Source organism: Rattus norvegicus, chromosome 18 (genome assembly GCF_021556685.1).
Source record: "Rattus norvegicus strain SHRSP/BbbUtx chromosome 18, alternate assembly SHRSP_T2T, whole genome shotgun sequence".
In the NCBI taxonomy this organism is placed as follows: Eukaryota; Metazoa; Chordata; class Mammalia; order Rodentia; family Muridae; genus Rattus; species Rattus norvegicus.
This window is the reverse complement of record NC_141551.1, coordinates 65,612,273-65,632,618: the sequence shown is the minus strand read 5'-3', so window position 1 is coordinate 65,632,618 and position 20,346 is coordinate 65,612,273. Positions and strand designations below refer to the sequence as shown.

Below are 20,346 nucleotides of genomic sequence, written 5' to 3'. Positions count from 1 at the left end.
CCTATGACAAAAGTAAATTACTGGGGAGGACAATTTTAAGGGCCACGATATGAATTATTTTATCTCAAAAATTTTTTGGATTAAAAGAAACACGGATTCACAATCAATTTAGTTCTATTTAGCAAAAGCAATATAGTTTAGAGTTGAGCAATTAGTTCTATTTAAAAGATATATGTCTCCAAAGCAATTTAATCAGGATTAATTATTATTTGATAATTATTTACTTGATAAGTTACTTATTATCTTCATGAATTCCTTTACCCAAGGACATAATGTCTTTTATCTTGAGCCACTACACAAAATGACCCAGTAAAAGCATTTGGATTAAGTTTATTTACACATAAATCATGTGTATCTTCTTCTCGGTTATTCAGTAGTGGCTGGATGGAACTCTTTATATATATATCTTTTTCCTTTTTAAAAAATAATTATTTATTTTATTGTATATGAGTACACTGTAGCTCTTCAGACCTGAAGAGGGCATCATGTCCCGTTACAGATGGTTGTGAGAAACCATGTGGTTGCTGGGAACTGAACTCAGGACCTCTGGAAGAGCAGTCAGTGCTCTTAACCTCTGAGCTATCTCTGCAGCCCCCTAGATTCCTATTTCTTTTCTTACTTCGTAACATGATCAGGTGGTGTTACCCAGAAGGAAACTCTGCCTCGCCCCCCCCCCAAACAACTGAAATTATAGAACTACATCATCAGGCCATTTTTATATTTGAAGAAAATTACTAGAGGATTTTAGCTCGTGTTATAGCCTGCTAATGAAATGTAATTTTAATCATTGCAGAATAGGCTGTCTCAAATCATAAAATGTCTCCTGCCTGTTCATAGATAGGTAAAGATAGGCCTCTGTTGTAGGATAGAGGGGGGAAACACACGTTTCTAAGATGGATGAATCAGAAAGTTGTGGCACATGAAACTCAGGAAGGATGACCAAATGCGAATGCTTCACTCCTTCTTTAAAAGGGGAACAAGAATACCCTTGTCAGGGAATAGGGAGGCAAAGTTTAGAACAGAGGCAGAAGGAACACCCATTCAGAGCCTGCCCCACATGTGGCCCATACATATACAGCCACCAAACTAGATAAGATGGATGAAGCAAAGAAGTGCAGGCTGACAGGAACCGGATGTAGATCGCTCCTGAGAGACACACCCAGAATACAGCAAATACATAGGCAAATGCCAGCAGCAAACCACTGAACTGAGAACAGGACCCCCGTTGAAGGAATCAGAGAAAGGACTGAAAGAGCTTGAAGAGGCTCCAGACCCCATATGAATAACAATGTCAACCAACCAGAGCTTCCAGGATTAAGCCACTACCCAAAGACTATACATGGACTGACCCCGGGCTCCAACCTCATAGGTAGCAATGAATAGCCTAGTAAGAAAACCAGTGGAAGGGGAAGCCCTTGGTCCTGCCAAGACTGAACACCTAATGAACATGTTGGGGGGGAGGGTGGTAAAGGTGGGGAGGATGGGGAGAGGAACACCCATAGAGAAGGGGAGGGGAAAGGATTAGGGGGATGTTGGCCCCCAGAAACTGGGAAGGGGAATAACAATCGAAATGTAAATAAGAAATACTCAAGTTAATAAAGATTAAAAAACAAAAAACAAAAGAAAAAGAAAGTTGTGGCAAATCTCAAATCGTTGTATGAACTTCACTAGCAACAGAGGAGGTGTCATTCAGATGAGGGTGCTGTTCACCTTGGAATGACTGCTGCAGGTGCATTTACACTGGCCTTGGATTGGTCCATGGTCACAGCCACCATAACTACAGAGAAGGAGGTGCCTGTGCAATGAAAGAAAGGATCAGGTGCCCAGGTAGATTGGAGGCGCATTACTGGAATGGACAAAACTACCCTTACAGTCGCTTCTCTTCTCTCTCAATGCCTGGAATTTGCTACTGTGGGGCTCAGCACAGACTCATGGGAGAAAGGGTCTGTTAGTTTCAGGAGAGAAGGTGTCTAATAGTTGCTGCCGCAGGATTTTGCATCAATGTTTGCAAAGGGCCCCATACCAGTTGATAAATTCTTAAGACCAAAAAGGGATCTTTTGTGCGGACATAATAGACACCTTCTTCATGATTAGATGCAAAACTCTCCAACTTCCTCATTCTGCATGCAATTCGGTCACTCTGTCCCTTTGCTGCTTCACTTCCCAGTGGAGTTTCTGTGCTTATATCCCCCTTCTCTCCCTACCAGCACACCTCTCATGCTCCAGAGTCATGTTTCGGAAACAAGTGTCCTTGACTTTTTAACTTCTTTTATTGGGATGCCAATGTCTAGGTTACGAAGGCTTGATATTACATGGCATGATTTGAAGTAAAAAAAAAATGACGGGGTTGGGGGTTTAGCTCAGTGGTAGAGCACTTGCCTAGCAAACGCAGGGCCCTGGGTTCGGTCTCCAGTTTTAAAAAAAAGAAAAGAAAAAAAAAGAGATGTATTAAAAAATGACAGGCAGACCCTCATGCATAAAGCTGCTTTGGCCAAGTTGTTTCAGCATTTCGGCACAATAGAGGCTTTTGATGATGGTGCCATTAATTAAATGTATGTTATGTTCTGCAAGCAGGCGGAGGGAATCAACTTTAACCGTATAATACCCGTTCTTCTCTGCAGGCCCGCCAAGACCCTCACTATGACTGATGGAGACTATGACTACCTGATTAAACTCCTGGCCCTTGGAGACTCAGGAGTAGGGAAGACAACATTTCTTTACCGATACACAGACAATAAATTCAATCCCAAATTCATCACTACAGTAGGAATTGATTTTCGGGAAAAACGTGTGGTAAGTTTTTAAGTATACTATTAACCTTACTACCTAGTCTCTTATACAAAATAAGAATTGGCAAGCTGTGTTTATTGCATTTTAAGCTGTCTGTTTTTTTAATCACATGAAACTCATAACCTCAGAGCGTTATTTCTTACTTTTTCAACTACCAATAACCTTTCAATAGGAAAATATTGAGTGATGCTATCTCTTATCTTCCAAAGCACACGAGGTACCCCAGTGATTTTTCTTTAGTTTGTGGATGATGTGTTTTCTAAGATTGCTTAAGGAATCTTTCACATTTTGATTTATTAAAGTACTAGACGCATTAACTCGTTGGTCTGAGGTAAATTCCTTAGAGGTTGAAGGGCTCACTTTCGTACTCCTGACAAAGAGGTTAAAAGTATGATTGGCAAAGAGCTGGAACACGAGATTTGGATGTTCTTGCTGCATTTTTATTTCTGTGTAGCCTCAGCCATCAATCACTGGCTCGTTATGAACAGAATGTGAGACCCATCCATGCTATTTTCCATGATAAGGGAGCTTAAGTGAGAACCACAACACCACTTCCTCCTCCTATGCTAGACACTAATGACAGCAAGAAGGGTATTGTGACATGTGAGGCATGTAGCATAGGCACATAAGCATAGCCAGATTTCCTGCCACCCATGGTATTCCTGACTGCCAAGATGACTGTGCCTTCCAGTTGATGTCACAAATCCTACAGGAAATGCTTGCTGGAAAGCCACTTCGTGAAAAGTCGAATCCTTTCCTTCCCTTATTTGAGAGCCAATAGGCTATGGGCATCTCTGTTTTCTGCTCTCCCATGATTCCTCTGGCTTCTTTCCTTAGCAACACCTACCAATCTAGGTCGAAATCTTGTTCTAAAAACAAAAAGGTATCCATAAAAAAACAATTTCCACTAAGCCATGAATGTGATCTGCAAAGACCCTCAAAAGAAGAGGGTAAAAGACAGAGAGAGGTTCAAATGTCTCAGCTCAACCCACTGAGAAATTCTGAGTAGGTTTCCTACCTAAGTCATTTTGAAAGACTATGCTATTCTATGCTAAACATGCACAGGTACTTGTAATGCAAAGTTTGTGTAAAATGTTTTACCGACTTGTAATTTTATTTAAGTCTATTACAGCTGCAGAATAGAACAGCTATGGTCTTGATTTGCTGATAAAGAATACTCAAAGTTTCAGTGAAAAGTTAGCGTTTGAACCTCACGCAGGAGTCCTAATCTGATGCCTGCTGCCTTTATGAGGAAATGACAGAAGGTGTCTAATTTAAGTCTGCAGTATGCCCAAACTGTGTTGAAAATCATGTGTACTTGACATTTAAAAGTGAGATATATGTGATACTTCAGGGGGAAAATAAAGCAAATATTTATTCTGCACTATGAACTTTGATTATCGTAATCAACAAAAACACGCTGAGTGAACCCAGAGAACTAGAATGTTGACAGAATCCAAAGCAATGTTAACTCAGAAGAATCGTGTTTTCCAGGTTTATGACACACAAGGAGCAGATGGATCTTCAGGGAAAGCCTTTAAGGTACATCTGCAGCTTTGGGACACTGCTGGACAAGAGCGGTAACAGGAAATTACTTTATTTCTAGCTGCCTATACCTTAGCAAATGTAAAAATGAACCTCAAAAAATAAATGATATCCAACTTTTCTACCACTATCAAAATAGATACCTATTCCCAGTATGATAGTATCATTCCTATAAGAATAGGAATCTGAGGCAGGGGATTGCTTGAAGTCTGAGGCCAGTCTTTGTTATCAAATGAGAGAAACTTTGTCTTGAAAAACTAAACTAATGAACAGAAGGAAACAGGTAATGGACATTTGTATCAAGAAATAAAAGTCCATGATTTCTAGTTTATTATCTGCACTAGAAGTACTATGGTGGAGGAAAATTTCTCCAGATTTACTCTAGTGAAGGTGGGGAATTAGTGCTGTTGCAAAGGGTGATCACAGACAGTGTTGAAGAAAAGGTGTTTGTACCCCTCCTTATCTTCCTATTCTTTCACCCAGAAACTTAGTCCCCTGCTTGGTGACTGCCTTTTCTCGATCAGACTTGGCTCACACTATTGTCTGATATCTAGAATATCTTTTTGAACTCTGTATATGCTTGTGTATGATGTGTGTATGTTCCCATGTTTTATGTATGATGTATGTATATATGTGGGCATGTTTACATGCCCTTGTGTGTAACTCTGAGCATGCATGTGCTATAACATGCTTGGGAAAGCCAGCCTTGGATGTAGGAGTGTAGCTCTTCAGTTTCCACATTGTTCGAGACACGGTCTCCTGCCTGTTACTCACGAATGCACATGCCAGGCCGGCTGGCCCATGGGCTTCCTCGAGTCCTCCTGTCCCTAGATCCCATCTCATTAAAAGAACACCTAGATTTAAAGATGCCCACGACTATGTCCGGCTTTGTGTGGGCTCTAAGGATCCAAAATGGAGTCTGCTTGAGTGTCAAGCACACTACCCAGTGAGCATCTCCTCAGCCCTAGGCCCTTTCCTTTAGCATCTTTCCCACCTTCCCTCAATTCCTTCCACCAGCCTTGGCTCAAATTCCACCTTCCCAGTGAAGCCCATAAGCAACCCCCACTTTCCTTTGAAAACTAGAGACACTTTTGTTAATAAGTTGAATAAAGTAAATTTTCCTTTTAATTTTTTTTGACTCTCTAACTGCTCTTTATTGACTTTCTTGTGGCCATCTCATCCCAACAGAGCTATGAGCCGCATGGGGGAGATTTCCTCCTAGCCTTGCAGCACCTCTCTGCTGTCCTGTGCAAGAAAACAAACGTTACACGGTAGCGCTGGTTGCTCGGAGCTTGCAGGGCTATTCCATTATTCAATGAAAACATGTTTCTTTGGGACCCCAAGTTTCCAAGTGTTAAAGACCCCAATTCAGTAAAGCCCTCGACTATCAAATGAAGTAAAAGTGACAGCAGAGTGACAGCAGAGATATGCAGATGACATCCTGCCCCTGCTTCCGCATCATATGTCTTAGAATGCTGATGCTTGGAAACACCCATATTTTTGAAACGCATCCAAAGTGTTCTCGCTTTCAGCGAGTGTAAACCGCCAGGCGAGGTGCTGGGCCCTCTCAGTTAGCTTTTTTGACTGTGAATTCCATTTGCACACAGCCTTCAACACTGCTGGTTCTTCTGAAGTCATCCCCTCCTAAGAGTCTCCTTTCATGTGTCAGCTTTGTTGTCACGAAGATGTATGTTTTACAGACCGATGTAATTCATTTTTGAAGAAGCAATATGAAAAAAATAGCAAAAAGAAAAAAAAAAACGTGCTCCCCATATGTCCTCACACATGAGATGTCAGCCTTGCATGATAGCCGACTGCTCTCATCTGTCTCCTTAATACAGCTGCATTGTGGGGCGAGCGGGGAATGGGAGGGGCTGTCTTAGAACTCTTGGCTTATTCATTCCTTGAGAATTTTGTATGCTGTGGATATAAGGTGCGGTTAAGCAACAATGTAAACAACACCTCAGACCTCAGCCCTCTGCCTTGGGGCGTCTGGCAATAGAATCCAGGTAAGGGTAATGGTTCATTGATAAAAGTCAATCCCGGAATGCAGGAAACTACATAATCCCGTGTGAACATAAAGGGTCCAGCCCTTCTGTCTCTCAAGGGGGAAAGACTAGAAGATGTCTGACTTGGGGATCTATTGTGATCTGTGGTCTTAACTGTTCCACCCCTGCTGAGTCACTGACTAAAGGAGATGGGAGAGGTGGGCACGTGACTGGGTATCAGTTGCACAAATCTTCCAGGGAGTAATGGAAGGAAGGGTAACAGCGTATAAATGGTCCAGGATGTTAGCCTGCACCACCACAACAGTGTCTTTTCTGTGCTGCTGTTAGTGAAGAAACTTTTGCTTCAGTCAGATGACTACAAGAAGTATGTTTTTTAATTGCTTTGGTATGTGCTCTGGACAATGAGGAAAATAGCACACAGTTGTCCTCCAAACATACACACACACACACACACACACACACACACACACACACACCCCAAAGATCAGTTTTCTCAGCCACAGAAGTCTGAGGAATCAGAAACAGTTCTGTGAGCTCAGTATTTCTGCAGAGAGCAGTATTACAGTCCCCGTGGTCTCTAAGAAATCCCAGGCAGTGTCACACAGACCTACCTACATGGATCAAAGCGAATAATGCTTTGGACTTAACAAATTTACACCTTTTGCCATCACGGTGATGCTCTGCAATAGAAATGAGTGCCTTATCTCCCCACATTTCAAAGTAATTCTTTTTTTATTTTATTTAAAATCTGTAAGAATATCAAATTTTATACCATACTCTGTCTTTTCTTTATTTCCTTTAATATCAATTATAAGTAAATAGCGTGTTCTGGGCATTGAAAATCGACTGTGTCCTAAATTGGAAACACCGTTCCTTTTTCCTCGGAGTTTACGGATTAGTGTAGACCACAGGCAATCTCAGCGTGGCCCCAGGACAACAGTAGGAGGACAGAAGTGGTAGGTAAGTGAGCCCTCCAGGAAGAGGCTGTCCCCACTCAGCTCCAGGAGGAAGCAGAGATTCCACTGGTGGGTTACATTTACACTCATGCACAATGCATGAGGGAGTGTAATCCAGGCTAAAGGACAGGCAGAGGAAGAGGAAACACTAGTGTGAGGCAACCCACAGAATAACCAGCATGTGAGAGGGCCCAGGGGGCACAGTGAACTTTCTCAGAACTAAAGGATTAGCAGAACTGAGGGTCAGCAAGAGGTGAGGCCTAAAGAGAGATGAGAGAGCGGGGGGGGGGGGGGGGGGTGTGTTTGTTTGTTTGGTTGGTTGGTTTGGTTTTGAATTTGAGGGTGAGGGATTGGCTTAGTGAGGCGTTTTGGGGTTATCCTAAGAGCCGTATATAGTCATTAAAAATGTTGCTAGTGAAAAAAATCACAAAAGGCAACAGGAAGAAATGAGGGCTCCCCAGAACTGGTCACAAGAAGCTTACGAAGAGGGCACTTGAGGGTGGGAGGTGGTGCTTGTGAAGCCAGTGTAGTGGGTTAGAGCGTAAGGAGATGAACCAGCGTGGATGCACAGACTGTGAGGAGGGAAGAGACTAGAACCTTTCACCAGGATGAGGATGCCCTTGCCTGAAAAGGAGGACAGGAAGGAGGGCAGTTTAGTTCAGGATGACGTGTGATGCTAGAAAGGCCAGAGTTTTCTCTATGTGGGAAAATCTCTGCAGCACACGTGCAAAGGGCAGCAAAAAGCTAAGACCACATATCCTGTGCTGTTCAACGTACAGGCTACAGCAAAGCCAAGGAAATGAATGACTCCCTCCAGTGCGTGTGCAGCCAATGAGAGGGCTCCACAACCGAGCTCTGAAATATTTATAAAGCAGAAATCCGAGACCAAAAATTGGGAAACCATTGAGGAGAGCAAATTCGTACTTCTCTGTTTAAAAGTTCCTTCCGGGACTTCCATTGTTAACTTCAAAGCTTTGCTGGTCCCTGTGTGCATTCTCCAGCCTTGCCCTGTGCTGATGTCATTGTGACTCTCAGTCTATCTTCATCTTCACTAAAAAAAAGTCAGGGCAGGGCCAGGGAGCAGCCAGTGAGAGTGTGTCTTAGCATTTGCATAAGAGTTTCCTTTCAGTCCTCTGCCAAGGATGAATATTCTCACTTTCTCTCTCCATTCCTGAGTTTTTCCTTTGCTCTTCTTTTAGTTCATCCCCCACACCCAGATCCTTTTCCTCAGGGGATTCACACACCCACCTAAGAGACAGTTTTACCCTCAAAGAGTCCTTTAAACAGAGTTCACCATCCTCTCCCTGCTGAGCTGAGGTGTGCCTCTTAGGCTCGCCTGGGCTGTCATTCTCAGCCTAATTACGTGTCTGCTTCTGTGCACAGACAAGAAAGTCTGAAAAGCCTCAGTTAAAATCCACTATAAATAGAATAAGATGTTAATTTTGGACCAGAGGATGCCATAAGGCAAAACAAAAACAATTCCAAGAGGTTGCTACGGCCAGTTGATGATTAAATGTAACTCTGGATTAGTGTCCTGACACCATACAGCCTGAAAAAGGTCTTTTGAAAACATCTGCAAGCAAATCTTCCCTCCCTGCCCTACAGTCACTTCCGGCCTAGTCTCACACGTCCATCAAGTATGATAAGGGCTCACCGTAGACATGGCGTGTCTGTAATGTTTGTCATCGATTGTTGGTTTGTGGGCTGAGAAACAGTCACTGTGCTTCGTCAACAGGTTCCGGAGTCTCACCACCGCCTTCTTCAGAGATGCCATGGGCTTCTTACTAATGTTTGACCTCACCAGTCAACAGAGTTTCTTGAATGTCAGAAACTGGATGAGTAAGTGGGTTGGGTAACACACACGGGCAGCTTCTTTGGAACTCAGCCACTCTATTGGCTTGTTTGCTTTGTGGGACGCAGCCCCAAATGAACTTTGAAAGACACAAGCATAGTGTAGCCTGTACCATCTCCAGAGGGGTGACTTGTGTCAGTTAACAACACACGTTAGAATACTGTTTTCCTTTGACACTCTTCTTAGAAGAAGCCTGTAAGGCTGTTTCACTATTAAGGTCTTTAGTGTTCTAGTTAAGCCAACATCAATTTCATTTGTCTAGTAAGTCTTAGAGATTTTTTTTTTACAAAGTGAAAGATAACATATATGGTACTAGACTTGATTAGGTAAGACACAGAAAACATCCAAAATGTTTCTTGGGAGGGGATGCTAGTCCCTAGAAATGTTTAAGGATGAAAGTGTTAACTAGACGAAGAACTACTCCGGAGAATAGTCAGCCATGTTGATAAGGCATGGTATGGGACTCACACAGGTCACCTTAGATTTTACTTGAACAAAATGTTGTTAAAGGACAATAAATAAGATGCTTTATCAGCAAAACACTTGCCCTATAAGCATGAAGACTTATGCTCAGGAACCCACAGTAAAAAAAAAAAAAAAAAAAAAAAAAAAGCCAATTGTAGGTTGTACTTTTGTTTGTTTGTTTCTCATTTTTTCTTTACTTTTATTGGATTGTTTATGTATTTACATTTCAAATGTTATCCCCTTCTCCAGTTACCCCCTCTCCTATCCCCCCTGCTTTTATGAGGATGCCCCCCCCACTCCCACCTTAACACCCTGGCATTCCCCTACACTGGGGAAAAGCCTCCACAGGACCAAGGGCTTCTCCTCTTATTGATGCCAGACAATGCCATCCTCTGCTACATATGTAGCTGGAGCCGTGGGTTCCCTCGTGTGTACTCTTTGGTTGGTGTTTTAGTCCCTGGGAGCTTGGGGAAGGGCGGTCTGATTGGTTAATATTGTTGTACTTCCTATGGGATTGCAAACCCCTTCAGCTCCTTCAGTCTTTAACTCCTCCATTGGGGTCCCTGTGCTCAGCCCAGTGGTTGACTGCAAGCATCTTAATCTGTACCAGTAAGACTCTAGCAGAGCCCCTCAGGAGACATCCATATCAGGCTCCTGTCAGCAAGCACTTCTTGGTATCTGCAATAGTGACTGGGTTTGGTGACTGCGTATGGAATGGATCCCCAGGTGGAGCAGTCTCCGGGTGGCCTTTCCTTCAGTCCCTGTTCCACTCTTTCTCCCTGTATTTTCTCCCATGAGTATTTTGTTCCCCTTCTAAGAAGAACTGATGCATCTGTAGGCTGCACTTCTACTCCAGCACTAGAATGGTGGTGACAGGAGGTTTCATGGGGCTTCCTAGACGGCCATTTAACCCACAAGATACACAAGTAAACATCCAACACCAGAAGAGTAGTATGATAGCGAATTCTGGTCCTGAAAGGCAAGCAGGTACATGTGCATAGATATCTATATAAACGTTGTGTGCAAACATATGCACACACAAAAAATAAACCCTCCAGACTCTACTTCAGCTCCTTTCCCATGACCCCTTGGAGTCCATGACTTCATATTTAGCTTGGAATAAAAGCCAAAGTCCTTCAGCTACATCATGAATATTGAAGCCTGGTGATCTTCTCTGTTCCTTCTTCCTGAGACTCCAATCACTGGTCCCAGCCACACAGACTCCCAGGGCAGCAAAGTCCACTCCTGCCTGAAAACATTCACCCCTGCTGTCTCCTCTACCTGGATTTCACTTCTGCAGCTGACCACCCCATGCTGCTTCCTTCTATCCCAAGAGTTTGCCTAGACCTTATTTTTCTTTTTGGAGAGGCCTTTCCTGATCTGCGGCTCCACCTGATGGAGGATTTGTCTTCACTGTGTCCCTGCCACACTAAACAGTCCATTTGGACACTGTCACCACCCACCATCTTTACGGATTCCTACATTTACTTGTGTCCTTTACTATTCCCAGCCTAGAATACATGCACTGGGAAAGAAAAGGCTCCTCCCCTTTGTTCCAATGCAATGCTCTGTTCTTTCCTGGTACTTTGTAGATGTTCAGCCTTTAGCTGTTTCCACCTGTGTCTATTTTGTTATCTTTCTACTTATTACAACACATTATAGAACATTAGTAATGCAGTAAATATAGTGATAGGTAAAATTTTTATATGTGTTTTGAATGTGAATTCAGTAATCAGTTGCAGCCAATAGGGGAAATATCAACAAATCCTGCCTTCCTTAAATGCCTCTCCAAATTAATGTTTACCCTAGGATCTGTCTTTATTTCCTTTGACTGTTGTATATCCTTATCCCAATTCTGGTACAGTGATTAGATTCTGTTGAGACCAGGAAATAATATGATTATTAGATTCTTTCAGAGGATGGTTTGTTTGCTGGTTTTCAAGGCAGATGGTCCTCTCCCTCAAGTCTCCAGGAAGACGTTATTGGGATTTCAGATAATTAATTGTCGTGTCTAATAACCTCTGAGTTTCTAACACTCTGATCATTGATATTATCTGACAAACCTGTGTGTTTCTTCCAGCCTTGGCTACGTGGCTCATTAGCAGGCCATAGTGAGGTGGAAAACACAGGTGGACTGGTCTTGCTTTCTTTTTTTTTCTCACTTCCTGTATTCCTTTCTCCTTCCTCCTTTATTCTTCTCTCCCCATTCACACACACACACACACACACACACACACAAATATATATATATATATATATAGAGAGAGAGAGAGAGAGAGAGACAGAGAGACAGAGAGACAGAGAGAGCAAGAGAGAGAGCAAGAGAGAGAAAGAGAGACAGAGACAGAGACAGAGAGCAAGAGAGAGAGCAAGAGAGACAGAGAGTGACAGAGAGACAGAGAGCACGAGAGAGAGAGAGAGAGAGAGAGAGAGAGAGAGGTTTGCCTAAAGAAAAGAGAGAACAATGTTAGGTTCGACTTGTTTCTACATGAAAATTTCAGAGATCATCACTCTGACGTCAGGAGAAGGGAAGAGAGATGCCACAGGATGAAAGAAGCCAATGAACACACCTGAAAATCACGTCCTACCCTTTCCACTTAAATCCGAGGGCAGGAAGCCACGGTCAGAGGGCACTTTCGCAGGTGTAGGGAAGCATGTTTAAGGCATCAGTTCAGGTGTTTTCTGTATACCTGTCTTTCAGTGCTATTCTCTGTAACCTGTGAGGTATCAGCTCCATTTTATAGATTAGAAAAAAAAATATATGATTGAGGAGAGGAGGTCACAGAGCCGATCAGTACTAGTAGCCCATAAAGCTGCAGATGACCAACTGGATTTAGGAATCTGGGCTACTAGCAGCCTTTGACATCGGTTGTCTGAGACTAACTCACCGTTTCCCTCTGCTTTCTAACCAAGGTCAACTGCAGGCAAATGCTTACTGTGAAAACCCAGATATAGTATTAATTGGCAACAAGGCAGACCTGCTGGACCAAAGGGAAGTCAACGAGCGACAAGCACGAGAGCTGGCTGAAAAATATGGGTAAGTCAGTTTTGCAAGAAATAGACAGGTAAAGGAATCCCCTTGGATCAGAAAAAGTGGTGAGTTCAATGCTGGGGAGATGACTCGCTGGGCAGAGTGAGGACCTCAGTTTGGGGCCCTAACCCCATGTTATTGCTCTCTGTATTATTCAAGAGTGGAGTCAAGTTCAAAATGTCCCAATATGCTGACCATTGTACTAAATTTAAATTTATGCCAAATTTTTTGTTCTTAAAGAACAAAACCTTAAAAGTTAAAATGTAATTATGTCACTTTCCCATACATAACTGTAACCTACCCAGTTCATTTAATGCTGCTTGTGTGTGTGTTGGGGAAGTGAGACTGACCGACTGGAATAACCATTAGGATGCTCATCTCTGGGGAAGACTAATTCTTCCTCTCTTGGCAGTTGACTGCAGATCTTCCTCTAGGGGTGTGGCCCTGTGCAACTTCCCTATCCATGCTGGCATTTCAAATGGTGATGTAATTCTCCAGGTTTATTTAGGCATCTACATTATTGAGGTACCTGCCTCCCTGTCATTTCTAGGAGACAGAACTTCGCAGCAGACTTCCTTACCCTCTCCTTAATTAACCTCAGCCCGGAGACTGCAAAGATGTCTTTGTCATTAAGAACAATTGGCATTCTTTAAGAGGACCATTTTAGTTCCCAGCATCCATTTCAAATGGCTTATAACCACTTGTAACTCCAGCTCCAGGGGACTTGACACTTTCTTAGGCACATGTATGCATGCATGCATGTGTGTGTGCATATATACGTTCATAAACACATAAATAAAAACAAAATATTTTTAAAAGCCCAAATCTGCTTTTAAGATGATCTTGTGTGAGAATATTACTATCTGTATTACTCAAGAATCGAGTTAAGTTCAAAATGTCCCAAGATGCTGACTGTATTCATCGATGGTACCGTTGTGTTCTTGAAGAATGACAGAATTTGGGTAGTAATAAAACATGATAACCTCATGAAGTAACACATTTGCTAATTATCTAGAGTTAATCCTCTATGATACACATACAGTGCAAAAGAATATATTACATATCATTCATATAAGCCATATCAATTTTTTAACGTATCAGTTTGAAAAAAAAATGTGCGTTTCATTTTTTTTTCTATGCTAGCATACCATACTTTGAAACAAGTGCGGCGACAGGACAGAATGTAGAGAAGTCAGTGGAAACCCTTCTGGACTTAATCATGAAGAGAATGGAGAAGTGTGTAGAGAAGACGCAGGTTCCGGACACTGTCAATGGTGTGAATTCTGGGAAGGTCGATGGGGAGAAGCCAGCAGAGAAGAAATGTGCCTGCTAGACCCTCAGAGGAACCAGTGATGGAGAGCTCACCCAAATCCTATGTCCCAAAACAATGACAAACACAGCGTGGTTGTTGAGTAGTCGCTCATGAGCGATGGCGTGTCTTTCTCCCCTGACCCCAATCTATTTTAACAAAGCAGAATGGTCATAGTGTTAAAAGAACTGTCCTGTGATCCCAAGTCCCTTCCAAACAAAACTCAAAGCTGCCCCACGTGAATGCTCAGTTGTATTTTTATAAGGTTGTATATATGAAAAAAAAAAGTATTGGTCAGTTTTAAATGAAAGCACATTATTACTGTCAGCCTGGAGAATGGAAGAGGCTAACTAAATGGAGATGATAAAAGGATGATTTCTGCTTTCATCTATGTATGCGGAGTATGACTCATACAACTTCTATATTTGCACTGGGGAAGACATATTCCTAAAAATAGATGCATAACAAAGAATTCTCTGTGGCTTATTAAGAATGACTGTGTCTGCCCAGTAAGCTATACCGAGTTATTGATGAGGTCGTGGGTGGGTGAATGGAAGGCTTCTGTAGGAAATTGTGTGACAGTGCCATTTTTATATCCCTAATAAATGTCGGAGAGACAGAACAGGACCTTGGATGGAAAGGTATGAGGGAGATCCCCTGGCAGAAAATGAAACATGGGAATAGGGTGCTTGAGCAAGTTAAATGAATAGGGTCTTTGAGATAAGTCTGAGAGAGAGAGAGAGTTACTTAGACAAATGCCACTGAAGCAGATTAAACGCTAACATCACCAGCTGGGATTGGCAGTGTCTTCAGAAGCTCCTATTCAAATGATTCAAACCCTTAACATCGTTTCTGATGGTGCCCACGTTCAGATTTTATTTTTATTTTCTATTGAAAGAGTCACAAGAAGAAAAATAAAGCATTTTTATTGTATATATATACCTTAGAAGTATAGTAAAAAAAAACCTTAAGATTTAGTTTTACAGTTTCTAAGTATAAAATTTGTTGTTGAGAGAAAACAGTGATCATTAATTATGGCTTTTGCTTCATTTTAGAAAAGTACTAGAAATTCTAAATTTACATTTCCTCTAGAGCACACTTATGCCTGCCTTGGAGCTGTTACAGACTGTAGGTATGTTCATGGATCAATAACATCAAAGTAATTATGGACCAATAACTATAGTCACTCTGAATTTTCATGCAATCAATCACCAAATGCTGATGTTGCATATTTTATTATAACATTTTTTTTTACTTTGCCAGGAGAAAGAATAGCTGTAGTTGAGATGTACTTGAAAAAAATATCAAGAATGGAGCCGAGTTTCAAATTCAGCAAACTATAGTCAATGTTTTGTTTTGTTTTCCTGAAAGCTATCTTTTCTTTCTAGAATTAATCACAGATATTCTTATCCTTGTGAAAGCTCACATTGTGTTTCTTTTTATTAATCATAATCTGGAATACATATAAGCCAATCTTATCAATGTAGTATTTAAAATTGCCAATGGATTTCACCAATGACAAAGACAATAATAGACTATTAACAGAGACAAACTGCTTTGGGCTTTCTGTTTTCACAGTGAGCTTACAATTTGTGACAGGATAGTTTCTAGTCCTTTGAAACACTTTTAGTCTCAAACTTTTGCATGCCTTGCCTTCTTTGAAAGTTACAAACATCACAAAATAAAATCCAGGGCCATATTCAACTTCTACTAACTTCGATCTGCTGTTGAGTCAGACAGATCCCAGATCATGTCTACACAAAATAAGACAAGCTAGATCCAGAACTGGGCCATGAACCAACACAATTTGGAGGCTTAGATGGGATTCAGCCTTAGTACAATTCTCAGTGTCAACAGCTCAGCGCTCCAGCATGTACAATTCATTCTCCATGAGAATCCCCTTCAGTTCTCACTGGCTGGGATGCTCTTCATGGCCTCGATGTCTGTGCCGTAAGGGTAGAAAGCTAACAGTCAGTTTCTGCACCGTGTCTTTTGGAAGCAAAGGGGAAAGAAATGGTTATGACAAAATCTGGTGAATGTCATGAGCGCCATAATTTCCGGTTTTGATTCAAGTCATACTCGTCTTTCCAGAATGGTGAGTCCTGTGGTGGTGAAGGAATTTCATCTCTCCAACTCTCAGTTTACCATTGTGCTCCAATTACATAATCAGTTACCTAATTGGCTTGCTTATACAAAGATTAGCAAGACTCTTGCACTGTCAGAGTAAGTATTTTTCATGACCGGTTCGAAGAGCATTGTTGCGAACTAGCATGAAACAGAGGGCATTGAGGCCTGGAAATATGGAACTGTGCCTGTGAGAGTAACGGATATTGGGTAATAATCTCAAGAGGGTTGACATTTCAAACTGTCGAAAATGAAAACATCCTAGTTATTAGACACTTGGCTAGAAATTCGTCTTTCTGTCTGTAAACTTTGACATCCGACCTGGAAATCTATTTGGTCATGATTAAGACATCATTCTCCTATGTTTGTCAGATTCTAGTTCTGCATACTTCCTTATGTAACTTCGAATGGATCTGGTGCCATGAGAAGAACTATGTATCTCTTTGATCCCACCACAACGTATATCTGTAGATATTTTTTTCCTAGTAATTACTTCCCAAATGCCTTCAGTGAACCAATTGGAGTTTTGAGAGGTAGCTAATGTACATGACACGTCTTTGTGATACAGCACCCAAGTCTAGGGTGTTGAATCGGTTGATGTTTACACAGCCTCAACTCAGTGCCTCAAACTCCTCTGTGACCAGTTTGGTCTCCAACCACATAACTCATCTCCCCTAATCTGATGTCTCCGAAGAGCCATCCCAGAGACAGTAACATGGCTGAACCCACCCGATATTGTTAGCAGAGGATGCACAAACATTGTTGGCATCTGGAGATTAGTGCCACCTTCTCCTAACATGTCACAGATTAGCAATTGCTTGAGAATTAACTACGAATTGGTACAATGATATTTTAATCATTGAACGGTCCTCTGAAAAACAGGGCTGAGAATACAGCGCCGGTCTTGTTCTGATTCTGGTAACTAGCTGTGACCAAGTGGAGAAAATGCTGTGGTGTTGGGAAATTAACTTGTATCTCTCCGAAATGGTTTCAACATTCACACTTTTACTAATAATTTACTGAAAAAAAAAACCCAAAACAACAAAAAACCCCACAGAACCAACATTTTCTAAAGTATCTAATCTGTTAATCTTAACCAGATAAGACATTCTATGCATCCATGGGTGTCTTTGTTTTACCGTACATTTATTATTTGCTAACCTGTACAGATACGATGATGGGGCAAGAGTTCTTCTAATCAATGTTTAATTGTTCCTTGTATAAAACAAAAACTTGCCCATAAATAACTTCATGACATCATTAAAAAACATGTAACAACAGCCTCATTCCAGAGACATTTAAGCTCCAGATTGAGTCTATTGGGCATCAGCAGATTTTATGAACCTGGGGCATCTTCTCAATTAGTGCCCAGGGGCAAGGGGTAAAGGAAGCTCTGTGTGGAGATGTGGTGTGAAGGTGACCAACCTGGAAGGGCCTGTGAAGGGTACCATTCGCCCTTCTGTACCTCTCTTAGGAGAAAAATGCCTTCCTTGCTGTGCACACACCCAATACTTAAGGACGATTTGTCACTCAGAGGGTTTTAGAGTTATACACCAACATTCAACCTACAAAGAAATAACATTTCTAATCTCCGGCTTGCTGAGACGTGTAGTAATAAGTCTGGAGATGTGCAAGCTAAGATACAGGGCCCCTGGGTAGTGTGTTTGAGAACTTGGGATTGGTCCTCAGGTAATAGGTAATGGAGGGGAGAGGAGGAGCTAATTTTAGCCAAAGTGATAGAAAACCTGATTTTCATCTCCTACCAGGCTTTACAATGTTGAAAGTGGCCTAGTAACTCTGAGTACTTGAAAGAAAGCTTTATCATTTGTTTAAAGATGTAGCTATAGTTGCCTAAGGATTTAATCTATTGTATTTTCTTCTTGATATTCTACCTCGGTGATGGCAGCTCATTTCTGAGGTGGCTTCAGAGATCTGAGACCTGACATTAAGTATGGAGTAGTAACTGAGGGTTATCTCAGGGCCTGTCTCATAGTGTAGAAATGACAAGCAATGCTGGGTATAGAGAAAACGTTGTAAAGTTGTCATTGAATTCTTGAATGATGTCCAATCCCAATGACACTGCTGACCAAAAGTTAAGAGCAGACATAAGAGTGACACGCTAGCTAAGCCAAGCTTTTCTCTAGAGGAGAAAATGAAGATGGTGATAGGTTGACTTGAGTGGAGGAAGAGAAGATTTGTCATTTTCAAACTAAATCCGCGAAAATATTTTCTCATTATTCTTATCTTCTTATGGAGTTTTTGCCCTTGTATCTAAGTAAAGAAAAAGATATGACTACCAAATATTTAGGATACTTAGAAATATTTTATTACTACATGTGAATCTGATATTCTTTTCTCTTGCATTTTTATTTACATCTTAAATGTTATCCCATTTCTCTGTTTCCCCTCTAGAAACTGGCTATCGCACTCCCACCCCTGCTTCTATGAGGGTGTTCCCTCACCCTCCCACCTCCCCACCCTGACATTGCCCTACACTGGGGCATCAAGCCTTCACAGGACCAAGGGCCTCTCCTCCCATTGATACCTGACAAGGCCATCCTCTGCTACATATGCAATGGAGCCATAGGTCCATCCCTGTGTTCTCTTGGGATGGTAGTTTAGTCCCTGGGACCTCTGGGGGGGGGGGGTCTGGCTGTTTGATACTGTGTTCTTCTTATGAATCTGATATTCTTAATAAAGTATTGCTTTAGACTTTTCAGCGTAACATTTAGAGGTTTGTTATAGAAGGTTTCTTTGTACCAGAAGTTCATGGCTGAGATATTTCAGAATTTCATATGTTAAAATATCATTAATAAAAGGAATAAAGGAAGAACCAAGGTAAAACAGTCCTGAAATGATGGAACTATTTAAAAGAATGCCAACTCTTAGAGAATACCCATGGTCTAAATGTACTTTTCTGCTTCCTTTCCTTTCTGCGGGGTCCTGATCATTATGGCTAGGACCCCTCGGCTGACTTGGTCTTTCAAGATCCTTAGTAGGTCAAACAGGAGCCAGTTTGTCTGGCCTTAACTGACTGGATCCCCTATTTAACCAGCAACTCTGGTCCTCAAGCCAAACCTTGTATATTAAGGGACACAGTCATGTATGCTTACTGCTTTGTTCCATATGATTCTTGTTCTTCAATACTCAGAAGAATCAGTTGTAGGAAGGGAAGGGCCAGTAATAAGAACTTCAGGTCATACAGCTCTGTGTATACAAAGCTTAACAAACTTGAGTAACTCCCAAGGTCCAAGTTACATTCCCAAGAAAGGCACAACAGAAATTTTCTCTCATAAACACATACTGTTCTCATAAACTAAGCATAATACATTTGCTCCTATCCTGGGTCACATGTCATGGTAAGATGTATAGTATGGCCATCACAGGAATTGTACTAGGACAGTTAAAGGACAGTCAGTCACTTTGCGGTCACTGTGTTTGATTGAAAATGTATAATGTATCTTACTGTTGAAAACATATGAGCTCTGTTTCAATTAGTGTGTCATCCTGTACTTTGTTCAAGGAAACCAGTTAGATTCATCGTAGGATAGTTCGAGTTGGTTGAAACCCCACGTACAAATGAAATTTTAAGTCTAAAAGATTCTTGTATTTGAACGTAAGAAGCATAAACTCTCCTGCTTTACTTTATGTGCAGAAATGAAACGTTCTAACAGTACAGAAGTGCTTCATGGTATGTCAACAGCTTACTTTCTAGTAATGCTAGCCACCTTTTAAGCCCAGCATGTTTCTTTTGTCTGCTCTTTATAAAGATCTCCGTTTTGTCTAATGCTTTAAATGTAACCCAAGACTTTAAGTGTGGATTATTTAATGTGCTCCTGAAGAGGTTGTGGTTCCTGACAAATGCTGTCATTATTTGTTGTGTCAAATTCCAGTGGCTTCAGAAATCATAGCATCCCATAATTTTGTGGTTTCTGGGTTTGCGCAGTGTTGTTGACAACTGTACTTAGTGATTGTTCTGCACACTTTTCAAATAAAAACACGTTTCTATCAAGTACTCTGTATTCAAGTCAATTCTGTGTGCATGCCAACGTCGGAGGCACAGTGAGTGGAGAGCTACACGCCAACACCAGCGTGAAGTGTTTGCAGCATTAAAAATGCAATCCGTTTGGAATAAGGTAAACATTTGTGTTTAGCCAAATGACTATTATTAATCTTACTAAATGTTCTTATGCATTATTTAAAAGCTGAGCTTTTCTATTGAGATGCTCTAATAGTTTTGAATGAAACATTCATTAAAACGAGAA

General features: G+C 41.5%; 1 protein-coding gene across 6 annotated transcripts in view; it reads left to right on the top strand.

Annotated features, from left to right (window-relative positions):
* Rab27b (RAB27B, member RAS oncogene family) overlaps positions 1-20,096 on the top strand; it is a 162,960-nt gene extending 142,864 nt beyond the window's left edge. For 3 of the 6 annotated variants that reach the window (XM_087593594.1, XM_087593595.1, XM_087593593.1), the window contains 5 exons: positions 2,622-2,793; positions 4,285-4,332; positions 9,036-9,139; positions 12,531-12,654; positions 13,792-20,096. In XM_087593594.1, the coding sequence (XP_087449720.1) occupies positions 4,289-4,332; positions 9,036-9,139; positions 12,531-12,654; positions 13,792-13,981 (462 nt within the window). In that variant the 5' untranslated portion in view covers positions 2,622-2,793; positions 4,285-4,288 and the 3' untranslated portion in view covers positions 13,982-20,096. Of the gene's footprint in view, positions 1-2,621; positions 2,794-4,284; positions 4,371-9,035; positions 9,140-12,530; positions 12,655-13,791 lie in introns of all 6 variants that reach the window. The other 3 variants (XM_087593591.1, XM_087593592.1, NM_053459.1) reach the window with 2 other exon arrangements.
* The last annotated feature ends 250 nt before the right edge of the window (positions 20,097-20,346 follow it).